The sequence below is a fragment of the Echiichthys vipera genome (assembly GCF_963691815.1).
Source record: "Echiichthys vipera genome assembly, chromosome: 3".
Taxonomy (NCBI): domain Eukaryota; kingdom Metazoa; phylum Chordata; class Actinopteri; order Perciformes; family Trachinidae; genus Echiichthys; species Echiichthys vipera.
The window spans coordinates 16,413,147-16,439,475 of record NC_139828.1 but is presented as its reverse complement, the minus strand read 5'-3'; the positions used below and the strand labels follow the sequence as shown (position 1 = coordinate 16,439,475).

Genomic DNA, 26,329 nt, shown 5'->3' with positions numbered 1-26,329 from the left:
ACTTTTTTCAAACAGACATTTTAAGAGCACAAGCAAACAAATTTCTGCAGATGCAACTTTTTGGAATTAACTACTTTTTTGTTCAAAAGACTTTTTGCTCCTTTTTTGTGTGACACGCGTGCGCACACGTGCACGCCTGTGTAAAGTGTCAGACAACTAATGACCCCGATTCTCCACTCACCCACTAAGTCAACCACACACATTGACAAAGCTAAAAGTCTGAAATATACATTTTCTTGGTCAGAGGCAAAGGAAAAAATCTGCCACCACCATAAAATTAGGGCTTAGTGATATAGGCAGCATGCTGAGAGGCATATTTGCAGAATATAGCGCAGGTATGGGTTACAACAAAATGAGAGGCGTCCGATTTATTTGAGTATTTTTCGGGGTATTTTAAAGTAGCTTCTGGAGAGCAGACAGTAGAGACAGACAGGAAATGAGGGGAGACAGACATGGAGGAATAACATGCAAATGTCCTCAGCCCAACGCTAACCAGGAACTTTGTGGTTCACAGTCAGCGCTTTAAACCCCTAAAGCACCAGGGCGCCCGAGTGGTTAGGTTAGGTTTTATCATTGCTAGATTTGTTCACATATTTTCTTAAGCTCCTTTTGTTTAATTTCTTAACACTTTTAAGTCACACAATCATTGTACAAAACAGGAATATTTGTTTACGTTGAAAACCTGAGCGCTGTGGCTCTGACCCTTAAGTCTTGGCTGCTTGATGCAGATGCGGAACTGGAAGCTTTTTCTGCGGCACATATAATGGAATTGGTCAAAAAGCAAATACAAGTCACAACATATGGGCTTTGGTGGCAAATTTGTCCACTTTACAAGCTGAATTGACACAGCAATATTTCAATTTTTGCTCTCCGTTTTAAACTACTTAGCATTTGTGAAAGTGAAAATGGCTGAAAAATGTATTTACTAGAGAGCAAACTTTACATGTTCCCATGCTGGACCCCATCAGTCTGCGAGAGGGCATGGTGTGCATGCACAGGTGTGCTTCTATCCCCTAGATCCCATGACAGATTCCAAACACATTCCCACATCTATCAGTGAGTGGAGTCTTTGGTGGTGGGAAGTGGGAATGTCATGGCTGTTGGGGAAAGTTTGAGATCGACTTGCCTTATAAAATTTGCAAGGCCAGGCAGGTCTGGGCATTCCCGACAATGTGTGGAGTGGAGAGAGGAGAGAGGAGTGAGTGTGTGTGTCTGTGTGTGTCTGTGTGTGTGTGTGTGTGTGTTCTCTTCTCTGTGTGTTCTCTTCTCTGTCACAGAAAACCACCACTTCAGAGGAAATTAAAACAGTCCCCTGCAAAAACCGAGTGTGTTTGTATCGCTTCCCTATGCCTCTCTCTCTGTTGACTGTGCCTGTATGGACTGTTTAGGTATGCTTGGTGAAATTTGTATGTGTGCATGTTTGTCTACTTGAATGCACTATACAGTATGTATCCTGTTGAATACGATCTAGGTTCATCTGTGTGCTTTTCACTGGTTGTAACAAAGGAAAAGTGTCAATCAAGACGTGTGTGTGTGTGTGTGTGTGTGTGTGTGTGTGTGTGTGTGTGTGTGTGTGTACGTACGTGTGAGTGTGTATGTTTTCTCAGGGCGATAACCAAGTCCTGAGCAATTAACCCAAACACACACATAGACCAAATGCTAAATGTGTTGCGCCATTTATTTATGGGACTTTACAACTACAGTATCAGTAGTCAGGATGTCCATATGAAGATGGGAAAAAATAGGGATTGTGTGCATGTGTAAGAGTTTAAATCCATGTAAAACACTCTTACAGGGTTAATGTTTGATGGGTTCAAATAAATGCTGTAGAGAAGACAAGAATATCTGGCGGCAGGAAGTAGAAAGCAGATGAGATTTGTCAGGGCCAGAGGGCAAAGCACCGCCAACTGAATCATATCAACACATAGCCAGACTCAAAAGTATGGCCGATGTAGGAGTCATAAGGTGAGGGTCTCCAAGTTGCAAATACTTTCCAAAAACTCACTCTTCAAGCCCTAAAAATTTCATGTGAATTTGGATTTTGGTGACTTTTACGGAATGAGAATGGCCAATGAAAAGCCCAGAAAACACATATGTTAAGTTAAAGAACTTGACTCTTGATTCAGCCTAGTGCTACTTAAAAAAATCATTATAAAAACAACTAAGTTACATGAGTACAGATTATTGTAGCCGATTCCAAAACAGACAAAACTTAAGTGTCTGATTTTTGAGATAAAATGGACATTTTTGTTTAATATGACAGGACAGATATAGATTGTTCTGTCTTGTTTGAACACACTCATTTGTGTAAAATCTGGAGGATGAATAGATTCCTGAAATTTTTTTTTGAAGATTCCGTTGAGACTGACTGAGTTGTTAATGCTAATGTTTTTGTAGCCAAAGGATATTGGTTAGTAGTGTTGCACGGTATACGATACTAGAAAGGTACAGCGGTACCCAGCAGTTAAGGGCGATACTTTTCCACATGTTATTACTATGTCTACTACTATATACTATATACTCGGTACTTACTATGAACTTTGTACGACAGCAGGGAAGTGTGTCTGTGTGCAGCTTCTCTCTGCTTCATCACTGCCTGCAGCCAGAGTGGGGGTGGTTTCATAGTGACATGTCACTCACAGAGCGAGACAGACATTGCTGACAGCAGCTCTAGTGCTCCTGCCGACCGTCCTAGGCTTGTTGAAAAAGCAAACGCACAGAGCGAAAAATGCTTACGTCGCCGACAGTGAAGGCAAGCCCACGGACACCATAAAGTCCGTCTGACCAACGACCAACTTGGAGAAACATCTCGCTGACAGACATGCAGACTCAAAGAGTTCAGAGAGCTACAGGTTAGCAATAGATAACATAAATATCCCCGGATGTAACGTTAAGTCAAGCGAGTGAACTTTTTTCACCATCAGAGTTGCACAAGGCAGTAAGGGGTAAAACTGACTGTTTAACTGCCCGATGTGGTTCACACATCTCTGTATGCAAACAGTTCACACCAGAGACATTAACTTTACCAGTAGCTATATATATATATATATATATATTTATTTTGACCTTTTAGGTTTAAGTGTTTTAATAAATAAAAATAAATAATTCCAAATTCCACATTCTGTCATCTAATTTTTTCCATTACTTCTGATGATGTTTTAGTTTTACACCGTGGTATTGTTTCAGTATCGGTATCGAGATATTTAGGCAGGTATCGTATCAAAGTCATAATTTTGGTATAGTGACAACACTATTGGTTAGAAAATTACACATGAATTGTATTTTTAATGACCTCTAATAAGTGTATCTAAGGATTTTTATGTCCTGCAATCTCCAAAATTTCTATCATGAAGACATTTCATAGGGTTTTAAGCAATTGTTGGTGTAAATGAGAGAATGGTGTGTGTGCAACTTATACTTTGAGGTAGGTGTGTGGAAATTATGCTTGCCAGTGTGTGTGCCTTTATGGTGACAGCAACTATGTGTGTGTGTGTGTGTGTGTGTGTGTGTGTGTGTGTGTGTGTGTGTGTGTGTGTGTGTTTCAAAATGGCAGTAAGCCTTGTGTGTGGCAAAGCCTTGTGTGTGAAAAAAAAGAACTTACCAACAGTTTAGAAATAGTACCTCTGCAGTGTCATTGTAAAAGCACTGCATTCAGTACACCCTAAATGCTTTATAACCAATGTAAATGAGACAGATTTCTGTACATTAACTGATTAATCTATTATGTACACGCACTGACAAATAGCCAAGAAAGAAAGTTTCCACAGATCGTGGTCCCAGTAAAGGAGAAGATTGGTCATATGCTTTAACAGCCTCTCCAGAGAGGCTTTATGGATTTGATCCTGTATCAGTCAGGAAACATTAGGTAAGAAATCCTTATGTATTGCACTCCAAACAACTGCTGTCAGGGGAAACTAAGCAGCAGTGTGCCACAATCAACCCCCTGTGAATAAATCAAGATTTACATAACCATGGAAACACCGGACAGTATGTAAAGGGGTGGTCATGTCAGAGGTGGCACAGTCCAAGACATGACTAATAGTCAACAACTAGAGGGGTAGTTATTGGTGCCAAAAAACAAATCAATCTTCTCCATCCACCTCTGGTTACCATTAACCCAAGGCTCAAACTGAGACCGGAACCATAATGGTGGTCTGACTCATAGAAGCTTCATCCCAACCAAGTGCACAACAAATGAGCATGCCAGGCCTTTGCAACTTTGTGCACTGCTTTTGTCTGGTCCATGAACTTTAGAAACAAAAGCACTTTCACAGATTGTAATTCATTTCTTTGAATAATTGTCAAAATGATTTCCTTAATTAGAAAACAATGCCCTTTAATGATTTCCCTATTCTATTTAGTGCCTAAAACCTTAACAATAATATATATTTAAGACAAATTTCAATCAATATCTGATAAGGGATCCAGATTCTTCACAATTATGTAAGAACACCTGAGGCTTCTTGAGCATTTTAGATGGCGTTTTCTAATTTGAAGGGACTGAAAACATTTGACCTAGTTCAGAGGGCAAGGGGCATCTCCCTTTGGTAAAATCAAAGAGAGTGTGTTTACAATGCTTCCACTGTCGCTGTGTAAGACCGACACAGCGAGACAGAGAGCAAGTCTGGGCTTGTCTTCGAGGCATGTGGGCACTCTTCAAATTGTGTTGCCGCGTTTAATCAGCAGGGTTTTGTTAGAGGGTTTGGCTGGTTGCTAGACCTGACCAGCAGACAGCCAGCACACTGCTGCTACAGATCACACACACGCACTGACACGCAAAAATATAGTAAAGACACAAATTTGCATGTATGAGGGATTTCCTCATAAAACAGATATGTCAAGCATATGCGTACACAACCCTGTTAACAATGTGACAGCATTAGCGGACATTCAGAGCAGATCAGACGTTCTGGCAAGAATGCAAATTCTCCCATTCATTTTGAATGGGGGAAGTACCACAGCGGGTGAGAAGTTGAGACAGACGGAGAAACGCAACCTGTTGTCAAACTGCGTTGGCAAATGCAGTCAGACTTGTCACAGTTCGTTTTGAGGCATTGTGAGAGTCCTGTACAGTAAACTGTAAACATCCCACAGGGAAGAAAAAACGATAAGGGTAAAAAAAAAGAAACAAACATAAAAATGCTCAGTTCCTCAATCTATTTTCTTTCTCTCTTTCTCCGTGAAAATGAAGCTGCCTTTAAGTGCGATCTTAAATCTCAGTGAAATTGTGAAATATAAAGTCTACTTGTTCTATATGAAGATTTTTTACCAAGTGTCTGAGAGAACATTGAAAGTTAATCTACCTTAAAAGGCATATGCCAGTTGACATCCCAGTTATTCCACAGTATCAGATTGACACCCAGTTGAATCAATACTGCTACATCAGACAGGTCAATAACATTTCCTTTAGCACTACTGCCACCTACTGACAACTTCAAGATTTCCCATAAAAGGTACCATTTACTAAACATGTTGAGGTATGGAAGCAAGTGTATATGTTGCACTGGTGTCGAGTAGTTCACAACAACCAATGGGACAAGCTGACAGCCATGTTTTTCTGCTCTAAGTCTTTGTGTGTCTTACTGAGATCTTCTGCCAGCTGCACTCGGCGGCCAGTGATAAGGTGGGTCTTCCTCTCCATGTCTTCCCCGAAGTCATCCAGCACCTCCTTCACATTTTTCTCCAATCGGCGCACTGAGAAAACAAATGGGGGAACAAACACACACACACAAAACATAACAATCAATATTCAATCAAAAAGCAATGCATACCATTTTTCTCTCTATTGTTTTATTATCAGATCAAGGAGCGTGAGAGGAATTGTCTATTTATTATACGTAAAAACCAATTTCATTATTGAATAGTTATTGGTGACTAGTTATGGATCTTGGGTAAATTATATCACAAAGCTAAAGCTAGCAATAACGATTGGTCAGCTGTCCCAGTCAACCAGATTTGGACCACTTTAAACTATAAGGCTTTGTCTTGTTGAAGAAAAAAATGCTGTTTCTTGAAGTCATGTGGAATCTTCCACAGCATTATACTGCTCACAAGATAAGTACAGCTAAACCCAACATCACGTTCCAATTTCACACTTTAATTAAACTTGAGAGGATTTGGAATTATAATCAAAATGTGTTTTCCAAAACAGTCAATATTCATCCCTTTTTTTGTTTGATGACACTATATTTTGTACCCCGAAACCTTACCCTCAGTGTTAGTGAGCTGTTGTCGGAGAGTGTTGGCTGTGATGACCAGCATCCTCTGGATCCTCCAGAACAGTACCACATCATTGCACTCCAACTAGAAAAAGCATGCAGGCACAAATCTTAGATTTTAATTGACCTTAGAGATGAGAAAAGAAAGACAACTCAAGATTACTCATCTTCTCTTCTTACCTCAGAGTCAACAAAGTGTCTCTGGTAGTAGTAGAAACCTCTCTTGCAGAGGTTACAGTGAGACAGCGCTTTCTGCAAAAAGTGTCGGCGATACAGCTGATGCCACGTGTCCTTGATCTGATCAGGTGAGATCAGAATTTCAGCAGTTAATTGATGGTAAGCAGAATGAAATAAGGTAGACACATATGAAAAATAGCAAAGACCATGATGATTCAAACTACCAAAAAAATAATAATAATTGAGAAATAATGAGGCCATTGGATTTTCTCTGATGGGAGCATTTTTAACATTAACATATTTGTTCTCTCAGCTCTTGTTCAAAGCTCAGAGACACAGGTGCTTTAATCTCACCAGCACAGGGTCAACTTCAACCCCTCGTCCCTCCAGATTCTTCCTGACCGTAGTGACCTCGTCGTTGGCCAAGTAAGCGGTGTGCTCATCGTGTAGCTTCAGCAAGCGCTCCAGTTCATTTTTTGTTTCATTACGAATGTGCTACAAGGTCAAAGAAAAGGAAGTGAGCACTGTCCTGATGGGTTTTTAGAGGAAGATGGTCATTTCATGTATTGTACACTTCTACTAAGCTCTAAGGCTTTAAGTACTGTACATGGGGACACATAGGGGAACTGGTATCATACTAGTGCCTTATAATCCTTCCACTTTAAAGTCTTTGTGGTGCCTCTAAACAACCAGCATAGTTATAACCAGGAATCTGAAGAGGACCCTCGAACTCTGACCTGATCCGGTGTGCGATTCATCCAGTTAAACCACCTCTGCCTCCAGCCTGGACCCACCATATCTCTGATCACCGACTCAGCTACAAGAAGAGCAAAATATATAAACAATCAGAAAAGACATACAGAAAGAGAATGAAATGTATGTAGGCTAGTAGCCACTTCCATCCACAGCATTTCAAAACAACTATGAGATTATGTCATGAGCATTCATGACAAGATAAATTTCCACAAGCTGCCCTCTTCCTAATGTGTGTGTCTGTGATGATTTATCCCAAAATGTGGCAAATACACCATAGAAACTTACTAGCCTTGTGTCCAAATGGGGAGGAAATATATAAATAAAAAAGGGCTAGCCATGTGGAAAATACGCTCAATATGGCACTTCGAACCATTTGACTCACTGATGATCTTTGTTACGACTGTAACTGTGCAACTGTGTTAGTGTCATACTTAGTAAATTGATCTCCAGATCTACATATGGCTTTGAACATTGTGAAAGGTAAGTAATCACACCGTTTAGACTGGGAAGGGAGTCTAGTACTTGGTAAGTGACACTGTATGAGGCCATCATGGCTAACATACTGTCTTTGAGGCGTGACTGCAGGGTTTCCTCCATGAACTGGATGGCTGCGTCCCACTGGGGCTTGTCTGTGATGGAGCGGTCTTCGAGGGCATTGTGCTGGATCACCCTCTATCACACACACACACACAGCAAGAATAAAAACTTAGTTGATCTGCAAATTACCTGCAATGGACATCAAGTCCTGTATCAGATGTTCCACATGTTAACACCAATGGGTATTTGCATCAAAGCAAAACCAGTTTCTTTATACTTAGTGCACATGATCATGAAATTGTGTCTGCTTAGGGAAGTGTTATATCAACTAGTGCGTGTGCTCTCTACCCTTGCACACAGGGTGAGTGGAATAACTGTGTGTTTACCAGGCTGTCCATGGCCCTCTCATTCCACTTGTGCCTCTTGATGCTCTCGTCCTTCACTGCCTCCTTCAGCTTGTCAAAAATGTCGTCCTGGTCTTTGCCTTTGTATTCAGCCATGAAGCGGGCAAACTCTTCCTGCAGCGTCTCCCAGGCAACCTAATGGGAGGCCAAGTGTAGTGGGGAAAGAGGAGGCTCATATTACTACAATGCCATTGCCTGATTGAATATTTCTTAAGTTCCTGCAGTATGCGGCAAAGCAGTTGAATCAAGTATAAGTAGTAAAGAACAAAAAGTACTTTATGCTGCTAAATTAATAAAATCTGAATATCAGTAAAAATCTAAATAATTAATTATGTAATAACTCAGTTTTGGTAATATGGAACAGGAACACTCAAAGCAATTTATTTTTAATTGATTTCATGTAATAGTCAACCTTTCCCTTTAAACCATCTGAATTACATAATGAATAAAGACAGTGTATGTTACCTCCAGTGCTTTGTGTGGAAGCTGCTTGTCGGTCCACTGCTTGAGCTTGATGTCTACGGTGGTGTTAAAGGTACCCGAGTCCATTGTTTGGGCAGCAGGCAGGTAGATGTTCTCAATCACATGGGTGGAAACCCGTTCCCACAGCTTCTTTTGCAAGATGGCCTCCCTGGGAGAGTACAAGATAAATTTGAGTAACTGGAGGGAAGAACATATCTTTGGATTGGCACCTCTAGCTGTTGTGATTTTGTTTCTTCGTGTTCTGACTTCTAGTAACATGCTGAAGGTGCTTCGACCTTACCATAAATGCATGTAACTTTTTTTAAATTTCTAATCATTATTTTCAGATTGAGAATTAGAATGGATCTAACGAGGAAGAGTGTTTGTGACAAAGTTGATTCCAGGTGTCCAGCCCAGTTCAGTTAAGTGACATGGTGGGGTAAAAAAACAATGAGTGAAGAGGGATCGTTCTTGGCTGAGCTGCTTTCACTTGTGTAGTCAGTGCGGCTACAATTGCACTTGACTGCACATTCCAACACAGTTGCAGTCTGACCCTGTTATCAGCTAACGGCCTCCACACACTCGCTCTTACTCTCTAGGGCAGTGTGACAATGGAGCAAAACCCTACCCATGTCCCCCTGAGACCAGACCAGTGTTGTGCCTCTCTCATTTATCATAAACGCACGCTCATATTTCATTAGGCTCCCCTTTTGTTTCTGGCTAGCACTCCTCACTGTCAATAAGGGCAATATCCAATAGTGCTAGCTGGCTGGCTAACAGGGCCACCCCTGTTCCGGTCTACGGGCCATTCATCAGAATATTGATCGGGGGGAACTGATGGCACGCACAATGGGGATGGCCACAACACCATTCATTAATCTCATTTAGCAAGGTTTTCCTCATTGAGGATGTTTTATAACTATACATTCATGCACAGATAAATGCGCCCAGAAACAGAGACCTGTAGTTTGCTCTAAAATTAGTTTTCAAACTCATGTCTGGTTGAGTTCTTGAGAGGTGCACATACATGATCTTATTGCCTTCAAGCAAAGAACAGGTAATAATTTTACACAGTGGAGTCGTCAGAAGGTGGCATCTCATTATGACCAATGTCCTACATAGAGTGGACAAAGAAACTAATAGTATCAATAGTAAAAGGATTATCTCTATTTAGAATATTAGAACTGACATCGGACCCAACTACAGGAGGAAGCCCTTTGCGTTTGGAGAACTTCACATCTGTACTCCAATTTTTTCAGATTTTAAAACATCTTGCAGTCCTTGATAAGCTAAAACATGTTTTAAGTACAGTTTAAAATGTTTGTGCTACAAATTATATTTAAATAAAAAATAAAAAAATCAGTTTGGGACTACATTTCTGTGTAATTAAAAAAAAAATTTCTGATTTATTCCCATATTCAAAAGTGAATCTGATAGCAAATTTTTTTTTTAAAGATGGTAATGAAAGTAATAAACCCTCGATATTAGCTCATCATTAACTTACCAGTGTTGTGGGGTCACTTGACTCAAACTAATGACTTCATCCAAGATTTCATTTTTGGCCTTTTCAAAGAGTTCATTCTGCAGAAAAACAAAATAACATCTTTGCAAAAACTTTATGGTGTGCAACTGTTGTTTCTATAAACACAATCATTTGTTTTTGCAAACAGGGAGGGCCACCAAAGAGCTCACACTTTTTTCCCCTCATATTTTTTTATTTTATCAAATCTTTATTAAAGACCAAGGTATGTGTCATTTAGGTGCACTTGCTGTTTTGTGTATCTCACCCTGTCCAGCTCTCTCAGACGAGGGTAGTTGTTCTTCCATTCTGTCTCCAGGTTGAAGCGAGATGCTGTGTTGAGGAGAGACAATGAATATTTGCTATAAACAAACCTTTTCAACATCAGAATGAACAATATCTTACTTTGTAGATCAGTTAAATAATATTTGAATATTAATGGTATTATCATAAAGTCCTAAACTTAACATTGCCCTTTAAAATGTCTAAATAAATCTACCTGGATATGTGTAATTTGGCATCTCTGGCAAAATTTCTCCCCCTGCATGTTTCTATTGCTCTTTCACCTTTGATGTTACGCTCCATCAAACAGTAATTCTCTATAGCCAACAGGCAATGGTCATAAAGGGATATGGCTTGCTTTGTTTTAACCTGGTATGATATAGAGGTAGCTTTCAGACTCCAAATGGTGCCTATCCTTTAATAAAAGTAGGTGAGGACTTTGCACACTCACTCTCTTAACTGGTCCCTTATCCCCTCTCCTCCAATCACACACTTTTTTGTCACACACGCACGCACGCACGCACGCACGCACGCACGCACGCACGCACGCACGCACGCACGCACGCACGCACGCACGCACGCACGCACGCACGCACGCACGCACGCACGCACGCACGCACGCACGCACGCACGCACGCACGCACGCACGCACGCACACACACACACACACACACACACACACACACACACACACACACACACACACACACACACACACACACACACACACACACACACACACACACACACACACACACACACACACACACACACACACACACACACACACACACACACACACACACACACACACACACACACACACACACACACACACACACACACACACACACACACACACACACACACACACACACACACACACACACACACACACACACACACACACACACACACACACACACACACACACACACACACACACACACACACACACACACACACACACACACACACACACACACACACACACACCTGTCCCTTTCCACAGCTCCCTATCCACATTGGAGATTAGGGTAATTGCTGGTTTGTGGGGCCACAGTGGCGCCGAAGATGGAGGCCGGCTGTGTGTGATTTGATGGGATATGGATCGATATGCCACACAATGGGCCTGTGGGAACTGCAGTCTCACGGCCATAAATCTCCTGTGCTGTTAGCAATGGGCTTGAGATTGTCTAGACTAATTGCAGTTGGAAAGCAGGACTGAAAGAGTGGGAAAGCGTGGCAGGGTGGGCTGAGTGAGGCCAATGCGGGGAGGTGGAAGAGTAGAAGAAGAGTAGTGGCACCTGTTTCCTGTACAGTTAACAAATAAAATCCTACCATGTCCATTCACACTATTAAAACATGCCTGGGACTGTAAGGCAATGGATATAAACATTCACTCAATGGCACAAATAACGAGGCATATAAATCATTCAACCCTCCCTGGGATAACAGTTAGTTATGCAAGTGCAATCGTACCTTTGAAGACATCGGCCTGCTGCTCAACAGACTCCCTAACCATCTTCCAGAAGCAGTCAGAGACAGCCAGACTCAAGTTCTTGGTGGTCACCTGGTGGGCCTTCAGCATGCCATCCCTAGTTGCAGACACATTGTCATATGTCACATTCATTGTCAGCTTTAAATGAATGAATCTGAGGAAGCATGTTTGGTGAATCATGTGTAACTTGCCTTAGTAATCTGGAGTTCTGAAAGAAGTCTTCCTCATAGTCTTTAATGGAGTCTATGCTTTCAGCACTGCTCCCTGCACACAAGAAGACAGTAGAACCATGTGAGCAAATAATAATTCAGTTAATTTTCAATTGCATACAGAATAATATATATAAATATATTTAACCGCAATATGAGTGCCACATAAACCAGGTTATACAGGGAAAAAAAAAAAAGAAACAGAGAAACTCCAACTAGCTCCACTGAATTGAATAAATGTGCAAGCATGGTGAATTACTCAGCAGTAAATGTTACCTTTTCCTGTCACCACTGCAAAGTAGCCGAGGGCCTTCATGGGAAACAGCTTTCCTTCCACTATTTGCTGGATCTGGAAAGAAAATAAGCAAAAGAAGGACCTCAATTCTCAGGCCAGTTCACTCGGTAATGCAAGCTCCCCCAACACTGATTAATTCAGGGACCATCGAGTTAGAACACAAGTACTTAGCTCCCTCTTGTGGAGAAGCTGAATATAGCTTCACTCACAGGTGACCCTTCCTTAATGGTTTGCAACTGTTTGACATCTGCAAATGCAGCTAGTTTGTCAAGCTTTAGGCTGTCTTTGCTTACTATTTCTACGAACTTAATGTAAATCAACAAGGGACAGAAATGACTGATTTTAGCACTTTAAAGAATTGACTGAATTGATTAGTGAAGAACATGTTCACCAGATCCATACTTTCATTCCATTATCATTTTTGCTGTATTTGATTTTTGGGACTGTCAAGCCATCTTACTCTGCTCGGGCTGGCCAGGTTCTTCTCAGCCAAGTCCACCTTGGTCAGGACAAAGATGGTCCTCTTCCCCTGGGGGTCCATCTGGCTAACCAAGTCTGTTACAATGCTCCTCTCTGCATCCACACTGCCATCTGGAGGAAGAAAAGGACGGGAGATATAATAATGGTGTATATATCATAACTAGGAAGATGGTAAGGAGTATGACAACCACAAAAGACTGAGATTTGGCGCCTCCTCTTCCTTTTTGCTGTAAAGCAAGTCGTCATTTTGCCGGGAGTTCCGACTCGCAGGCAGAAAGAAATGCACAGTTTAAGTGAGGCTTATAGAAAATGAATACAAACACCCGCATTTTTCATTTTTATATAGATGTAACACTGTTGTAGGACCCCGAGAGGAAGGCTGTTTAATGAGTTCTTTGTGTCTGGTTTTGTCTCTGTTTGGAGACAGAGGGACTTTCAGTAATAAAATCTAAACAACAGAACTTTGTGTAAAAGTTTGGAAAACAGTTAAAGTTCGATGTTTCATCGCAACTGGCTGTTCAAAGACATTCTTGCAAGTGTGTAACAGTATATGCATTATTTGTATCTTGTTGTGATTATGTTTATGTGGTTTCAGAAGTGCAAAGTCTCTGTCTAATTCCATAAATATTTTGTGTTTTAATAATAGGCCCGTCACTCAGTATCTGTTAAAACTGTCTGCCTAAAGATTCTGTTTAAATTGGATATCAGAAAGCTTAATAATGGAAAATCAACCAAAGATAGTTTAAACTTCCCTGTTGGAATTCCGGCATAAAAAGCAGTTGATTCGCTCAGAGCCAAAGGGCTGGGTTATGCCAAGACCCCCCCTTTTCGTTCAACTGTGAGATAAAGGAACAGACAGGTGTCCTTCACTCTCCTCTGCATCTCTTCTTCCCTTCGCACCTCTGGCCCCTTCTTTACTTCACTTCTCTCTTCTCCCCTCTTCTGCTTCCTGCGTTTGTTTCTTTTATTTCTTTTGTTTAACTTTGTTAACCCAAAGTTAGCAAGAGACTTTACTTTATATTTAGTTTTCTTACTTAAGTATTTTCGTTTATTAATCTATTTTTACCGCGCAACTTTATAAGTTTCTACGACACGTTTTTATTTTTTCTAAGTATAGTAAAACCCCTCATGCCGTCTTTTCCCTTTTGTCTGGCCGACAAATTGGATCAAACTCTAGTTCAGAACCGATCAGAACTTTTTGTCAACCCACAAACAACCTCCAGAGGCAAGCCACCTGAAGAGCTGAATTCAAGCCTGGACGGGAGCAGACGAGCCCGCCGATCCAACCGCGCAGCTGACCCAGTCTACAGACAAAACCCAGGTCCGTCAAACACCGGGACGCGGACCCACGGAACCTGAATTGGTACTGTAAGATGCCAGGGCGACTATAATATCAACGGCAAAGTAAGGTTGGCCTTTTAATGCAACTCGGTTAAACGTTGGTGACAGTTAAATTCCGATCAGAGTTCTGTGGACAGGCTAATTAGAACTAGTTTAGGTCCGTCAGAATCACTCTGGTCTTAAACTTTTTCATATCCACATTTAACCCTTTTTCACTTATCTATTCAGTGTTGCACTATCCTGTATTCTCCTTGTTAGGTAGTCAAATAAATGTTTAGAACCTTACGTCGTTGTGAGAGTTTTCCGTTCTGTACAGAAAGTTTGGTCACTGGTAGGTTACGGTACGAACTAACGCGTTCAAGACGAGACTGATAAAATTTAAGCAATCAATTACTTTAAATTACTTACAGGTATTAAACCTTCACCAAAGTTTAATAAACACCCTGTCTTATTTTTGTGTTGCCCTACTTCGAGGTAAAATAAATCCTAAAATTTAACGAGTCGAGTTAATTCATAATTAATTCAGCGACTAATATATTCTAGCCATAATAAAGATAGGCTTACTCTCCTACACTGTACAATCAACATTTACATCATAATGAGTTAAAGTTAAAGAAATGTTATCTGTGGTGACTTTAAAAACAGGAGAAGGGATATAAGCGGAACGGTTTATAAGTCCTCTGACAGACCATCTCCCTGCTCACTAAAGCAAATGTTGCCTTTATATATGATTGTTGCAACTGCGAACATCATCCTCATGACTCACCCTGAATACAGAGGATGATTGCATTGGGGTTCTGCATGTAAGCTTTGCTGATGCTGAAGATGGTTTCCTTAGTATCTGATGCCATGCCAGCAGTCACAGTCTGAGAGAGAAACACATTAAAACACTTTAGACAACTTGGACAAGTTGTCTTACAACATTCAAGTAAAAGTTTTTTTTTTTTTTTTTTTTAATTCTGAAAAATAATTTAAAAAAATGAAAAACTAGAATAGCAGTGTTGGAAAAGTGACGAGTCCCTTGAGAATAATAATAATAATAATAATAAAATAATCATAATAAATATTCTCAGGTATAACTAATCATCTTCCAGATTATACACCAAGTTAATTTGCCTCAACCTGACATCAATTGGGGTGTTTTTGATTACTTCAGAATTAATCAGCTGTTCCTTGAGGATTCCACTCCTAGTAGTGCATTGTAACACAAATAATTCACCATGGTTTGAAAGCTGCTTTCAAAAGAGCTCCGAGTTAAAGTAGTGGATAGGCACAAGTTAGGAAAAGGATATAAAAAGATTTCACAGGCTTCAAATATTCTTCTGAGTACCGTTCAGAGTATTGTCCAGAAGTGAAAGGCATATGGCTCCACCCACTGATTTGACTGAACTCGAACAGTTTTGCAGGAAGAATGGGGAAATATTTCCCAGTCTAGGTGCACAAAGCTGGTAGAGACCTACCAAACAGATTGATGGCTGTAATTAAAGCAAAAGGTGCCTCCACAAAGTATTAAATCTGGGGACTCCTCACTTTTCCAACACTGCTATTCTAGAGACACACACACACACACACACACACACACACACACACACACACACACACACACACACACACACACACACACACACACACACACACACACACACACACACACACACACACACACACACACACACACACACACACACACACACACACACACACACACACACACACACACACACACACACACACACACACACACACACACACACACACACACACACACACACACACACACACACACACACACACACACACACACACACACACACACACACACTTTTTACAAAGGTCAATATACTATCTTGTACATACAGAAGCAGAAAGTATTAATTATACAGTCAAAGACATTCTCCCTTCACCCTGATTGATTAAAGAATGTATACTCACACTGATAACTCCTGGTAAGTCAACAAGCACCATCCTCTGGATGCCAGGGCCTTTGACACTCAATGATATTGTCTGACATACAAAATAATAAACACTGTTATTACAGAAGTAAATCAGCAAGTAGCAGCCTTGTTAGCGATCTGAATGGAAACACTTTGTCCAACCTCACAGCTGACGGTCTGTCCCTCCTTCACACTCTTCCTCATTCTCAATTCAATCTCACGCCTCAGAGCGGCCAGCTGCAGGGCCGAAAAAGATACATCAGATATTGTGATGTAAACAGGTGAAAATAATGCAGAAATTCATATTAGGTGGATGGAATGAGTGACTTTGTGACTTACGTCGTCCTCCTTGGTAAGGTCAAACTCTCGGCCACTGTCCTTAAACATGGCCACGTGGTGAGGGCCTTCACTGAGTGTTACCTGCAGAAAGAAGACGAGTAATATAATTATACATCTTTCTGAACACACTTTACTCTCACAAAATACCTGAATTACCAATTCTGGCTGTCAATGCTACTAATTCTGTGTAGTGGAAATAAATGTGTAAAAATGTCCATTTGAAAGGAAAGGTTATACAAACATCAGCCAGTGCTGTCCCACATACCCACCTTGACAGGAGAGCGGGTCATCATCTCTCCTGAGCCCCTGGGGAAGATCCTAGCCTGGGCTATCATCTCCAGCACGCTAGTCTTCCCAGCACTCTGATCCCCAACCACGACCACCTGAAACAGAAGAGGAGGAAATGGGTGAGGGGGTTGAGAAAAGGCAGATACATGGACAGAAGAGGAGACCCAACGATGTGAGGATTAAGTGGAAAAGGAAACAGGAGATAAGGGATTAGGATCCAAGTCATGGATGAAATGTAGAACTACATTTGACTGCTCTTACCCTGGGTAGGTGGTCCTGGGTGTTGTAGTTGGCATCATAGTCAGACAAGATGTCCAGGACTTCAGAATACAAGTCAATAAGGGATTTCTACATAAGAGGGCAAATTAATGACATATGATATATATTTACACTGTAATTAGTTAACACTTTTGTCCAGAGTGACAATGAGAGCAAGGAAAAACTAAACAAATATAACAGGCAGCAAACAGAAGGATTACAGTCACTTTACACAAATAATTTAATCTAATAATTTATTTAATAATTCATGTATCTGCAGTAGAGATGGGCGTGAGTAATCAAGTACTCAATGAGGTGTTGTTGGAACTTAACAGCGCCAGACAAGAGGAGTCTCGGAGATAATGAGTGTGTGTGGCCCTCTGCAGTTGCGCGTGCGTGCGTATGGGGTTCCATCCGTGTCTTTTATAGAAAATGCGTGCACAGCAGCGTGTACGTACCCGTGTGATTAATAGAACAATTTGTTACACGTACCTGTACACGGAAAATGCGGTCTGAAAATAAAATCTTTTTTTTTTTTTTTTTTTCAATCCCTCCTAGACTAATTAGTTCGATTACTTGATCTGGGAAAACTTTACTCGTGCAGATCCCTAATCTACAGAATGACCATGTTTGATAATGTATAGAACATAGGACAAAATCCAAGCCTAAAGGGTAAAACCTTAAAATCATGTTAGTGTGTATCACCATGCTTTATTGTGTGCATGTGTTTAAATGTGAAACCCACCTTCACTTTCCTCTGGTGAATCCCCTTATCATCTTTTTGCAGCACCACTTTCCTTAACTCTTTATTCTCTTTCTCCAGTCTCTCCAGCATGCGTTGGTATTTCAGCTATGGGATAAACGATAGTATCCAATCAACAACCATCAATCTCTAAAGGCACTCCGGTGGTGCAATTGTGGGATTTGCCACCTTTTTGAGCTGTATGTACAATGAAGTACAACTAAGTCTTCATTTAGGTCTAACAAAGATAGATGGATTAACATCACTGTGAAATAAGACATACCGTATTTAAAAAATGTTGGAAAATAAAAGCTCTTAAATGAGATTTGGATGTGTTGCATGATACTAACATTCCTCAGTTCCACTAAGAGCAAGAGTTTAGCAAAGGTAACATGAGATCTACAGTACCTGCGTGCGGAGCAGTTCTTCTTGAAGCTGGTCTAGCTTTTCTTTGTCTGATGACTACAGGTGGAAGTAGACGAATAGAAAAAGAACAAGAAAAAATATTGAGTTAATGTTTCCTTTCTACTATGAAAACAAGGGCTTCCCGTTAGTCTCACTGTGAAACTTCACAAGCACAAAATCCCAACAGCACTATGAAGGTTCATAAAGTACACACTGTATTACAGAGAGAACCAGAGTTAAGAGTCAAGTAAATGCATAAAGAAAGGAACAAAAATCAAATTTCAGGCAGCCCCTTCTTATTCTGGTAAAACCCCCCTTTGATCAACAAGCTCTAATTCACAAACAGATGCAAATTACAGACCGAGCCCTGAAAAAACACAGCTGAATTTAATCACAAAAGTTATTTAGTCATTACCGCTTGATTTTTCATGATTGGGCAAACCACATTTGATTATAATTTGTACACTTGGAACATGATTAGAGACAGGACAGAAAGCAGGAGACACAGCAGACATGAACAAATGGGATTGGCAGCAGAAAAAAGGGAATTTAACTAGACACAGCTAACTACTTTATCAAAAACTATTTCTACACTTTACAACAAAAAGTGTGATTTAAATTACCTTTTAAAATGGCGCAGCAACAGCGTATTACAATGTTTTGAATGTTTCAACCTTGCAGTGGACAACATACAGTAGTCAACTCTCAAATTACTATATAGCTGGGTCCATTCATGATAGCTTCGATAAGTGCAGCTCACACCATGCAGCTGGATGCCACTCCACTCCATGCAGTGTTTCCGTACATTAATGGAGAGCTGCTGATGATTATCCATCCATTTGCACGAGGAAGTAGACTACGAAGGTCCATGCATGCCTTCTCCACAACTGAAGCTGAGCCTGACAGACTATGGGGTGATACATGGAAGCTACTGTTGGGTATTGCAGGGGACAGACCTAAATATTGACAGGCCAATTTGTCTACTCTACGAAAATAATAACATGAGCTTAAAAGGTTCCAAAATATGATTTAAAAACTAACATCCTGGCTTTGGATAGAGGGGGGTAGACACAAACACCTGTAAAATATAATGTAATCCAATGCAATAGCAATGCAATAAATATGTCAGTGAGGAGTGGTTTCAATTATGGTGGAGTATTTGTGTCGCTTCACACCTTAAGATATTGCCGTCTCTGTGGTCAGCATAACAAACATTGCATTTATTACATGGCAACTGCACTGGAATGTATTATGTTAATGCATTATTTTGCAGCTGTTCATGTTGTTGTGTCTTCCATGCCCTCTGTATTAGGGAGTAGCAGAATGCACTGGTTCTTATATTTGAATTATTTTGTGAAATTGTTTATGGACATATTCAAATTGACAGCTTTATTCTAACAAATGAAGTTAGAGCAACTTAACATCAGCTGAAAATCTTGTTTATGCTGACCTCCAGTGTTAACTTCCCACCTTGCTGAAGGGATGCAAAAGTGCACATCCAACCACACCAATCATTGATGGTGGTTGTGGTAAAAGGTGCAGCAGACTTTTTACAACAGAGGACATTGAAACACTGCTTATCCGCCTGGTGTTTAATTACTCTATAATTTGAAGGCGACTGGTAGAAATTATATGATTCTAAAATATAATAAACTCAATTTCTATTCTCTTCAGCTGTGAACTTTTAGGAGATTTTGGTGGGATAGGGCGGATCTAAGTGGGGTGGGGACCTTCACCTTGCGTTTCTGTTGAGGGGGGCTGGGGTTCGGAGGCGGACTGGGAGCAGGCTCTGGCGGTGGGGGACGCGCACTATTGGCTGCAGCGGCCCGCCGGACCTCCTCCTCGTGCCGCTGGATCTGCTGCTGAATAAGAATGAGCTCGCCAAGCAGACCCTGCTGGGGTACGTCATAATGAGAAACAGGTAGGAGCACCAACAAAGACATCAACCAGCCGCTGAGCTCAGCCATACAGGCAAATGCTGCATCCAATCACAGGGCTACAACAGAGGAAACCTGGCCTTGGTGCCGTTCAGGCTCGAGAATGACGTTTCAGTCGAGGCTCAAGTTTAACAGAATCAAGGTCTTTGGCTTTGTTAATCTTGCCACTATCATCAGTGCTACCCAACAAAGTCAGTCTCTCTCAAACACAGAAGGGAGATGCCAAACTTTGCCAGACTGAATGCAGAGGAGGTGACTAATACAACAACCAGCACCTCTCAGAAAGTGGCAACAACTGTTTTCATTCCTCGTTGTCATGGATAAATGACTGTATGCTCACCGTACTGCGCTATAATAGATTTTAATACTTTAAAAGTAGAAAATACAATAAGAGAGTTAAAATTCAGATTTTAATGTAAGGGTAAAATAATAACCAAGTTAAGATGAAAATGTTTTAATGTGCTGCAACACAATGATGTTAGGCGGTTCTGAACTTCATTGGTCTGATGATGCTGTAGATGATGGTGATGAAAAGAAGCGTAGTCATCACTGGGATATTACTCTATTAAGGGCGAAGCACAAAGCTTGCAGTACAGCAGGTGATTTCTGCTTTAGTTCAGGGCTCTCCAACATGACATCTTCATTCAACGCTTCATTTGTTCCTTCTTCCTGCTCTATGAAATGCAAATACTGTATTTGTTGAATGTAATTTGAAGCGAAACACCAACTTGTAAGAGTTGCGTTATGTGTGCTCATGTTGGAGACCGTGATTGCAGAGTAAAAGCAGGGCATAAGAGAGGAAAGCCACCATCTCTCTCTCTATTTGTTGTCAAACCTTCACATCATTTTTTCATTGTTCAAACACACCAAAAAATAGAAATTGAACAAAGGGACACTGAAACTGGTCACTGCGGGGGAAAGAACAAAACACAAAATGAACAAGAAGCAGACAGGATGAAAAGCAAAGTTTTGAACAATGAAAACAAATGTGCGTATAAAGTGTTCTGCCAGAGACTGCTGGAGAATATAAAGCTAGAAAATGAATGTCTCCATTTACTAGATTTCTGAAAAAACTGTTGAGAAGCATGACAAGTAGTAAAGGCACTTTTGAAGCATTGATGAATATCAGTGTGCATAAAAAGCGTATATTCTATAAGACGATGCATGTACATAGAAATGGTAAAACCTTGTATATTTTTCATCATACTGTTACTGTCATAACATGGGACGTTGATTATACTGAAGGCTGCCAGCATGTGAAACTCACAATTCACATTCAGATAAACTGACTGAATCAAAACACGCTTTATTTTCCTGTGTATTACAAAATAAATGAAATTCAGTGGTCACTTTTATTCAAAGTACTTTATGAATGCATTTTTTTTTTTAATTTAGGACCTTTAAGAGCAACTTTTAACAACAAGAGGTGACACATTGATCACCGTCATCAATCAAGTCTCCTTGGTGCCTCGGGGCACTTAAATGCCATGGTTTTATTCCTTGAACAAAGCAAACCCATAATTACTGTTCTATAACTAGATTTTGATTCAAATCACTACAGCTCTTGCCGCTGAAGTGAGCGGTAGCCAAGCTGCAGAGAGGAGCTGAGTGAAACCGAGCGCAGGTAGAGTAGAGAGGATAGCTGAAAAGTGTCAGCAGGTGTTACAAACTTGCCTTTTTGTATTGCTTGTCGCTGCCATCTTGCGTGGCTGCAGTAGAAGAATCTGTGGCTTTTAGTGGGGGATCACCTGAGGTTTCTACCAAAGGAGACAACAACACAGAATGAGGTTACTTGTGAGAACACATCTTTTAACTATCACATCTATTGAGTGCTGAATATAAACAAGCTGAGGATAATGCCAGAAAATATGCCAAGAACCATAGCCATCGCTTAAAGCATGCAGGATTAGAGAAATAAAGACCAGAGAGCTTAAACTTCAAATGTTTGGAATGTCTGCACTGATATACAGAATGGATACTGTATACATATTACACACAGACACACACCGCACACATATTTTATTTACATATATTATTGCACCAAAAATTTAAAACTTTTTTTTGTTATTATTGATCTAAGTAATTGATTTGCTTCTTCAAAACATTTAGGGTGCCTGGGGTCTTTCAAGTTAGTTTAGAAATATGCAATAAAGGTTCAGAAAACTAGTTACAGATGGTTTGATTTAGGTAAACCCATGTGTATACTGTATAATAGTCAATGATCTACGTTGTCTAAAGTGAGTAACTTACATTTACATGCTTATCAGTCAGCAATATGAATGAGGCAGGGGTTTAAAAATGTGTAATGTGATGTACAAAGTCAGATTAAAGTATGTATAAAAGTAGTAAAAACTAAAAACAAAAACTGGTAGGAGTCATAGAAAACATATTTTCCTTAAGCCGTGAAAGGGTGTGACGTTAAGGAGCGAGAAACACTCCTTTACTGATGACTCACAGCAGAGGTGTCTGGCCTAGTGTTCTTACAGTTGACTTGAAAAATAAGGTCTGTCAATTTATGCTGTTAATGCAATCTAAGATGATATCATTAGTATTAATGTTTATCTATTAATATAACCACTACTTATAATATAAGACGGCAAAGACTTAGTTCACAATTGCATATACAGTATATCAACATCTCCAACAGATGTTCTATGTAAAATGTATTTTGTGTGCATTTTCCAAACATTTGAGAGAAAATAACTAAAAGCAGATTGAGATAAATCCCAAAGATTAGTGTATGAGAGTGTCATTAAATAAAGCAGCCTATACAGGCCAAAGGAGAGAGAGGGTGGAAGTCAAAGGAGGCAAAAACCACACAGGTAGGATAAAGTGCAGCCAAGGAGAGTCAGGTTAAAGAGAGAGAAAAGGGAAGAGGGGGACATACTAAAAGGCAAACACACTGGATCTGCATTTAAGTGCTTTCTGACCAGTAGAAAGATGTTAAAAATCATGGCCGGTTATTGACACTATTTAACATATTTCTTTGTGTTTAAATATGAACTAAGGAATAGTAACCGAGTTCTCTATGAATTTTAAAAGAATTCAGTAAGAAGGAGAGACTTAAATTTTTACTGAACCCAGATGCCACTGGGTCAAATTAGAAGTCTGCATGAATATGAATACTCCTCTGATTACCAAGTCCAAGTTCTGTCCTAGTTACAGGTCATACATTTCACTGAATACAAAACCTGCTTTAACCATGAACACTGCCATTAATGACAGCAGCACTGGTCTGCAACCTGGAAGCCAACGTCCTGGGAAGATGCTACCGCCTTTAGAGCCGAACCATTGCAAGCAGGAACCCACAACCATATCAATATGGTGGCACGGTGGTGGTCAAACAGCGGCAGAGAGAAAAGAGGGGAATGGGCAGCGCTACTGAGTGTGGGGTTTACACACCTAACAACAGATGCAGACCAGAAGCTCCTTTGACTTCACTACCCAAACTCACACCTGTGAAGAATGTGGGGGAGGACAGGAGGGTTGGGGGAGGAGGAGAAAGGAAGAACAACACAAGATAAAAATCATAAAAGACAGAAGCAGAGGGATGGTGGTCAAAGCAGGGACACAGCTAAATGATGTGTATTAAAACAAAGCTGCTGCTGTGCTGAAGCTTTGAGTGAAGTAGCCATTTAATGAGGCTGTTAAAAGAGATAAGCACACACCAAAGTGGACCTGATCCCGATCCCAGAAGTTATTCTATACAAAGGCATTTCCTTGACTGGCTACTGGCTGAATAAGATGTCTTTGTTTGTGTTGCATTATGACATAAAACATTATCGCTTCATTTACCTTTTGACTTGATGGAATAACTCCTTTTGGATTCAAAATCCATAGACTAAAGACTGCACAGGTTCCTAGAGGAAGGTAATGGTATATGTCTAAATAAGCTTCTGATATTTGATGTCTCTTAGGATGCAAACCCGAAACCGATTTTAACGTTAGTGATGTGACTAAATCTATACGCAGATTTGTGGTCCAGTCAAAATGTACCATGAGGTTGATGGTCTGATTAGTAAGCTATGAACCCATTGACTGAAGCTTTACTGTTTCTGCAGAGCATCTCCACTCCACTCACTCATTGCTATGGTTACTTGTGAGGAAGAACAGAAATGGTCTCTAGAAGCTATAAAGTAAAAAAGTGGCACCACAACAAATCTTAAAACTCAGTTCATGAGACGACATGGGGAAAGCTACGTAGGTCATGGGGATTATGTGGATGCTACACAATACGTAGCAGATCGTCTTACAAGGTCTTACCATCTGAATGAATGACTGTTTGCTACAAAATTCTACAAGGCATGTGTTATAGCATTGCCTACAAAACCAGTGATCCAAAATACATTTTTAAAACAGTATTTGGTGTAAAGAAGAGTTCTTTGCAGAATCCTTTAGCAACCATAACCTTAGTCCGGAGAGCTATTGCAGAAAAAGCAGCAATTCAGAGCATCATGCAGGCTACTTCCTCATATTTTTCATTACTCTAAGTCTATGTTATCTTGTTCTACTAAGGTCACTTTGAGGTAGAAGAAACCACAGATACCACACTTTAAGCAAAGTACATGGCAGGGCACCCAACTGAACTAGTAGATATTGTATAAAATCAGAGACCAGAGCAGATGTGTAATACAGGTTTGCTTGAGGACAATTACCATTATCTTCCTTACAAACCTTGACACTTGACAAGAAACAGATGTCTGGAAATAACATAGTTAAGGGTTTGTTCTCTCACCAGAGGACAGGAGGCTTTTGAGGAAAGTGAAGTTCTCGCCAATCTTGTCCAGATCAGGGAGTAGTTTTGCTATTTCCTCCATCTCAGGTAGAGCTTTGGCCAGTTTCTCTATAAACAGAAGAGGTAATAGGTCAAGTGGAGAAGACAGAAAGGTTTATCATGAATTTCATTTTTTTACGTTTCCGTACATAATATATATATATATATATATATATATATATATATATATATATATATATATATATATATATATATATAAAGAAATAAATAACTGTGCAGCCATGTTTCAAATTAAAAAGAATAATTGCCTGTTTCGCTAAGTTAAATCAGGGATACTTAACAAAAAAAGACAAAGCCAGGTATTACACATTCATTTAAATCATGACATTGAAATGGAAACACTTACCAAAATCAATTTGTTCACTCAGTTCCCAGACAAAATCAGGAATGACCCAGTTGTATTCACTAAAATCAGGAAGCATGTCCTTCCACTCTTCATAGGTCTGGAGATAAAACGTCAAGCTTATGTTATCTTCACATGAACGAAAGCTTTTCCTTTACTGTTTTCAATCATGTGCCTTCACAACTAGAACAGGCAGGAGATAGCTTTTTAAAATGCCCAGGGAAAGGTTTAGAAACTAACTACACCCACTATTGTGGGTGACTATAATGGCCTCTTTAAATGTTCTGTTCGTCGCCTTGCTCATATGATAAGATTTCTGCTCTGTAAATCTACGATGCTGCAATAACTGAGAACTAAAAACTAGTCAATGCACAAGAAAAAGTTGGTAATAGTTCAGAAACTTTGGGTTGGAAACACTCAATACTTACCTTTTTAGCGGTGTACCCTCCTCCCACTGCCGACCCCAGAAGAATGTAACGGAGCCTTAGCAGCCGGGCGGCGAGACGGGCTACCCAGAAGTTGCGCTGCTGCTGGTGTCCACGGCCCCCTGACCCCGGGGGAGGCTTGGGAGGACGCATGGGCAACCGAGACATGGAGGTAAAATAGCGTGCTGCTGTGCGATGAGGGGGTCGCTGGGGGTTGGTGTTTCCCGAGTAGCGGTGGTGGATGGCACGGGACAGAGGGTGCAGCTTCTGCAGTGGAACCCGAAATCTCACCCCCATGTTGGTGGAGACCAGGTTCCTGCAGGCCATGCTGAGAAGAAAAAATAAATTGAACAATAACGTACACACCTTCCTCATGTACCTATAATGTAGGACCCTCTGGGACCCACGCCTACTGGTGTATGTGCCTAGTATGTCTATGATTGAAGGTTTTTAATGTGGCTATATTTCACATGTCTCTTTCAAGACTCTTTAAAAACACTTCTAGGGACAGGCATTCTAAGTTAGCAATAGCTATAAATGCTGTACAATGGAGATTTGTTGTTCAAGTGTCTATGTGGTAGCATCGGTCCCTATCAAATAAACATGAGGAAACACTACAAAACTCAATATACTGTATAATCTCTTCTGGTTGGCCACCCTCTATCCCTGATGATACTCCTTC

General features: G+C 40.5%; 1 protein-coding gene across 4 annotated transcripts in view; it reads right to left on the bottom strand.

The window, feature by feature from the left end:
• Positions 1-26,329, bottom strand: part of opa1 (OPA1 mitochondrial dynamin like GTPase) — a 41,139-nt gene that overhangs the window by 13,851 nt on the left and 959 nt on the right. The window contains exons 2-29 of one of the 4 annotated variants that reach the window (XM_083939029.1): positions 25,651-25,975; positions 25,226-25,322; positions 24,820-24,927; positions 23,487-23,540; positions 21,759-21,841; positions 19,884-20,039; positions 18,151-18,204; positions 17,746-17,850; positions 17,004-17,090; positions 16,724-16,837; positions 16,455-16,535; positions 16,278-16,352; positions 16,114-16,185; positions 14,948-15,047; positions 12,821-12,951; positions 12,342-12,414; positions 12,048-12,120; positions 11,838-11,953; positions 10,342-10,406; positions 10,059-10,135; positions 8,558-8,723; positions 8,075-8,227; positions 7,715-7,823; positions 7,133-7,212; positions 6,750-6,890; positions 6,399-6,515; positions 6,210-6,303; positions 5,584-5,694 (exon numbers count right to left, since the gene is read on the bottom strand). In XM_083939029.1, the coding sequence (XP_083795155.1) occupies positions 5,584-5,694; positions 6,210-6,303; positions 6,399-6,515; positions 6,750-6,890; positions 7,133-7,212; positions 7,715-7,823; positions 8,075-8,227; positions 8,558-8,723; positions 10,059-10,135; positions 10,342-10,406; positions 11,838-11,953; positions 12,048-12,120; positions 12,342-12,414; positions 12,821-12,951; positions 14,948-15,047; positions 16,114-16,185; positions 16,278-16,352; positions 16,455-16,535; positions 16,724-16,837; positions 17,004-17,090; positions 17,746-17,850; positions 18,151-18,204; positions 19,884-20,039; positions 21,759-21,841; positions 23,487-23,540; positions 24,820-24,927; positions 25,226-25,322; positions 25,651-25,975 (3,017 nt within the window). The remainder of the gene's footprint in view (positions 1-5,583; positions 5,695-6,209; positions 6,304-6,398; positions 6,516-6,749; positions 6,891-7,132; positions 7,213-7,714; positions 7,824-8,074; positions 8,228-8,557; positions 8,724-10,058; positions 10,136-10,341; positions 10,407-11,837; positions 11,954-12,047; positions 12,121-12,341; positions 12,415-12,820; positions 12,952-14,947; positions 15,048-16,113; positions 16,186-16,277; positions 16,353-16,454; positions 16,536-16,723; positions 16,838-17,003; positions 17,091-17,745; positions 17,851-18,150; positions 18,205-19,883; positions 20,040-21,758; positions 21,842-23,486; positions 23,541-24,819; positions 24,928-25,225; positions 25,323-25,650; positions 25,976-26,329) is intronic. The other 3 variants (XM_083939031.1, XM_083939030.1, XM_083939032.1) reach the window with 3 other exon arrangements.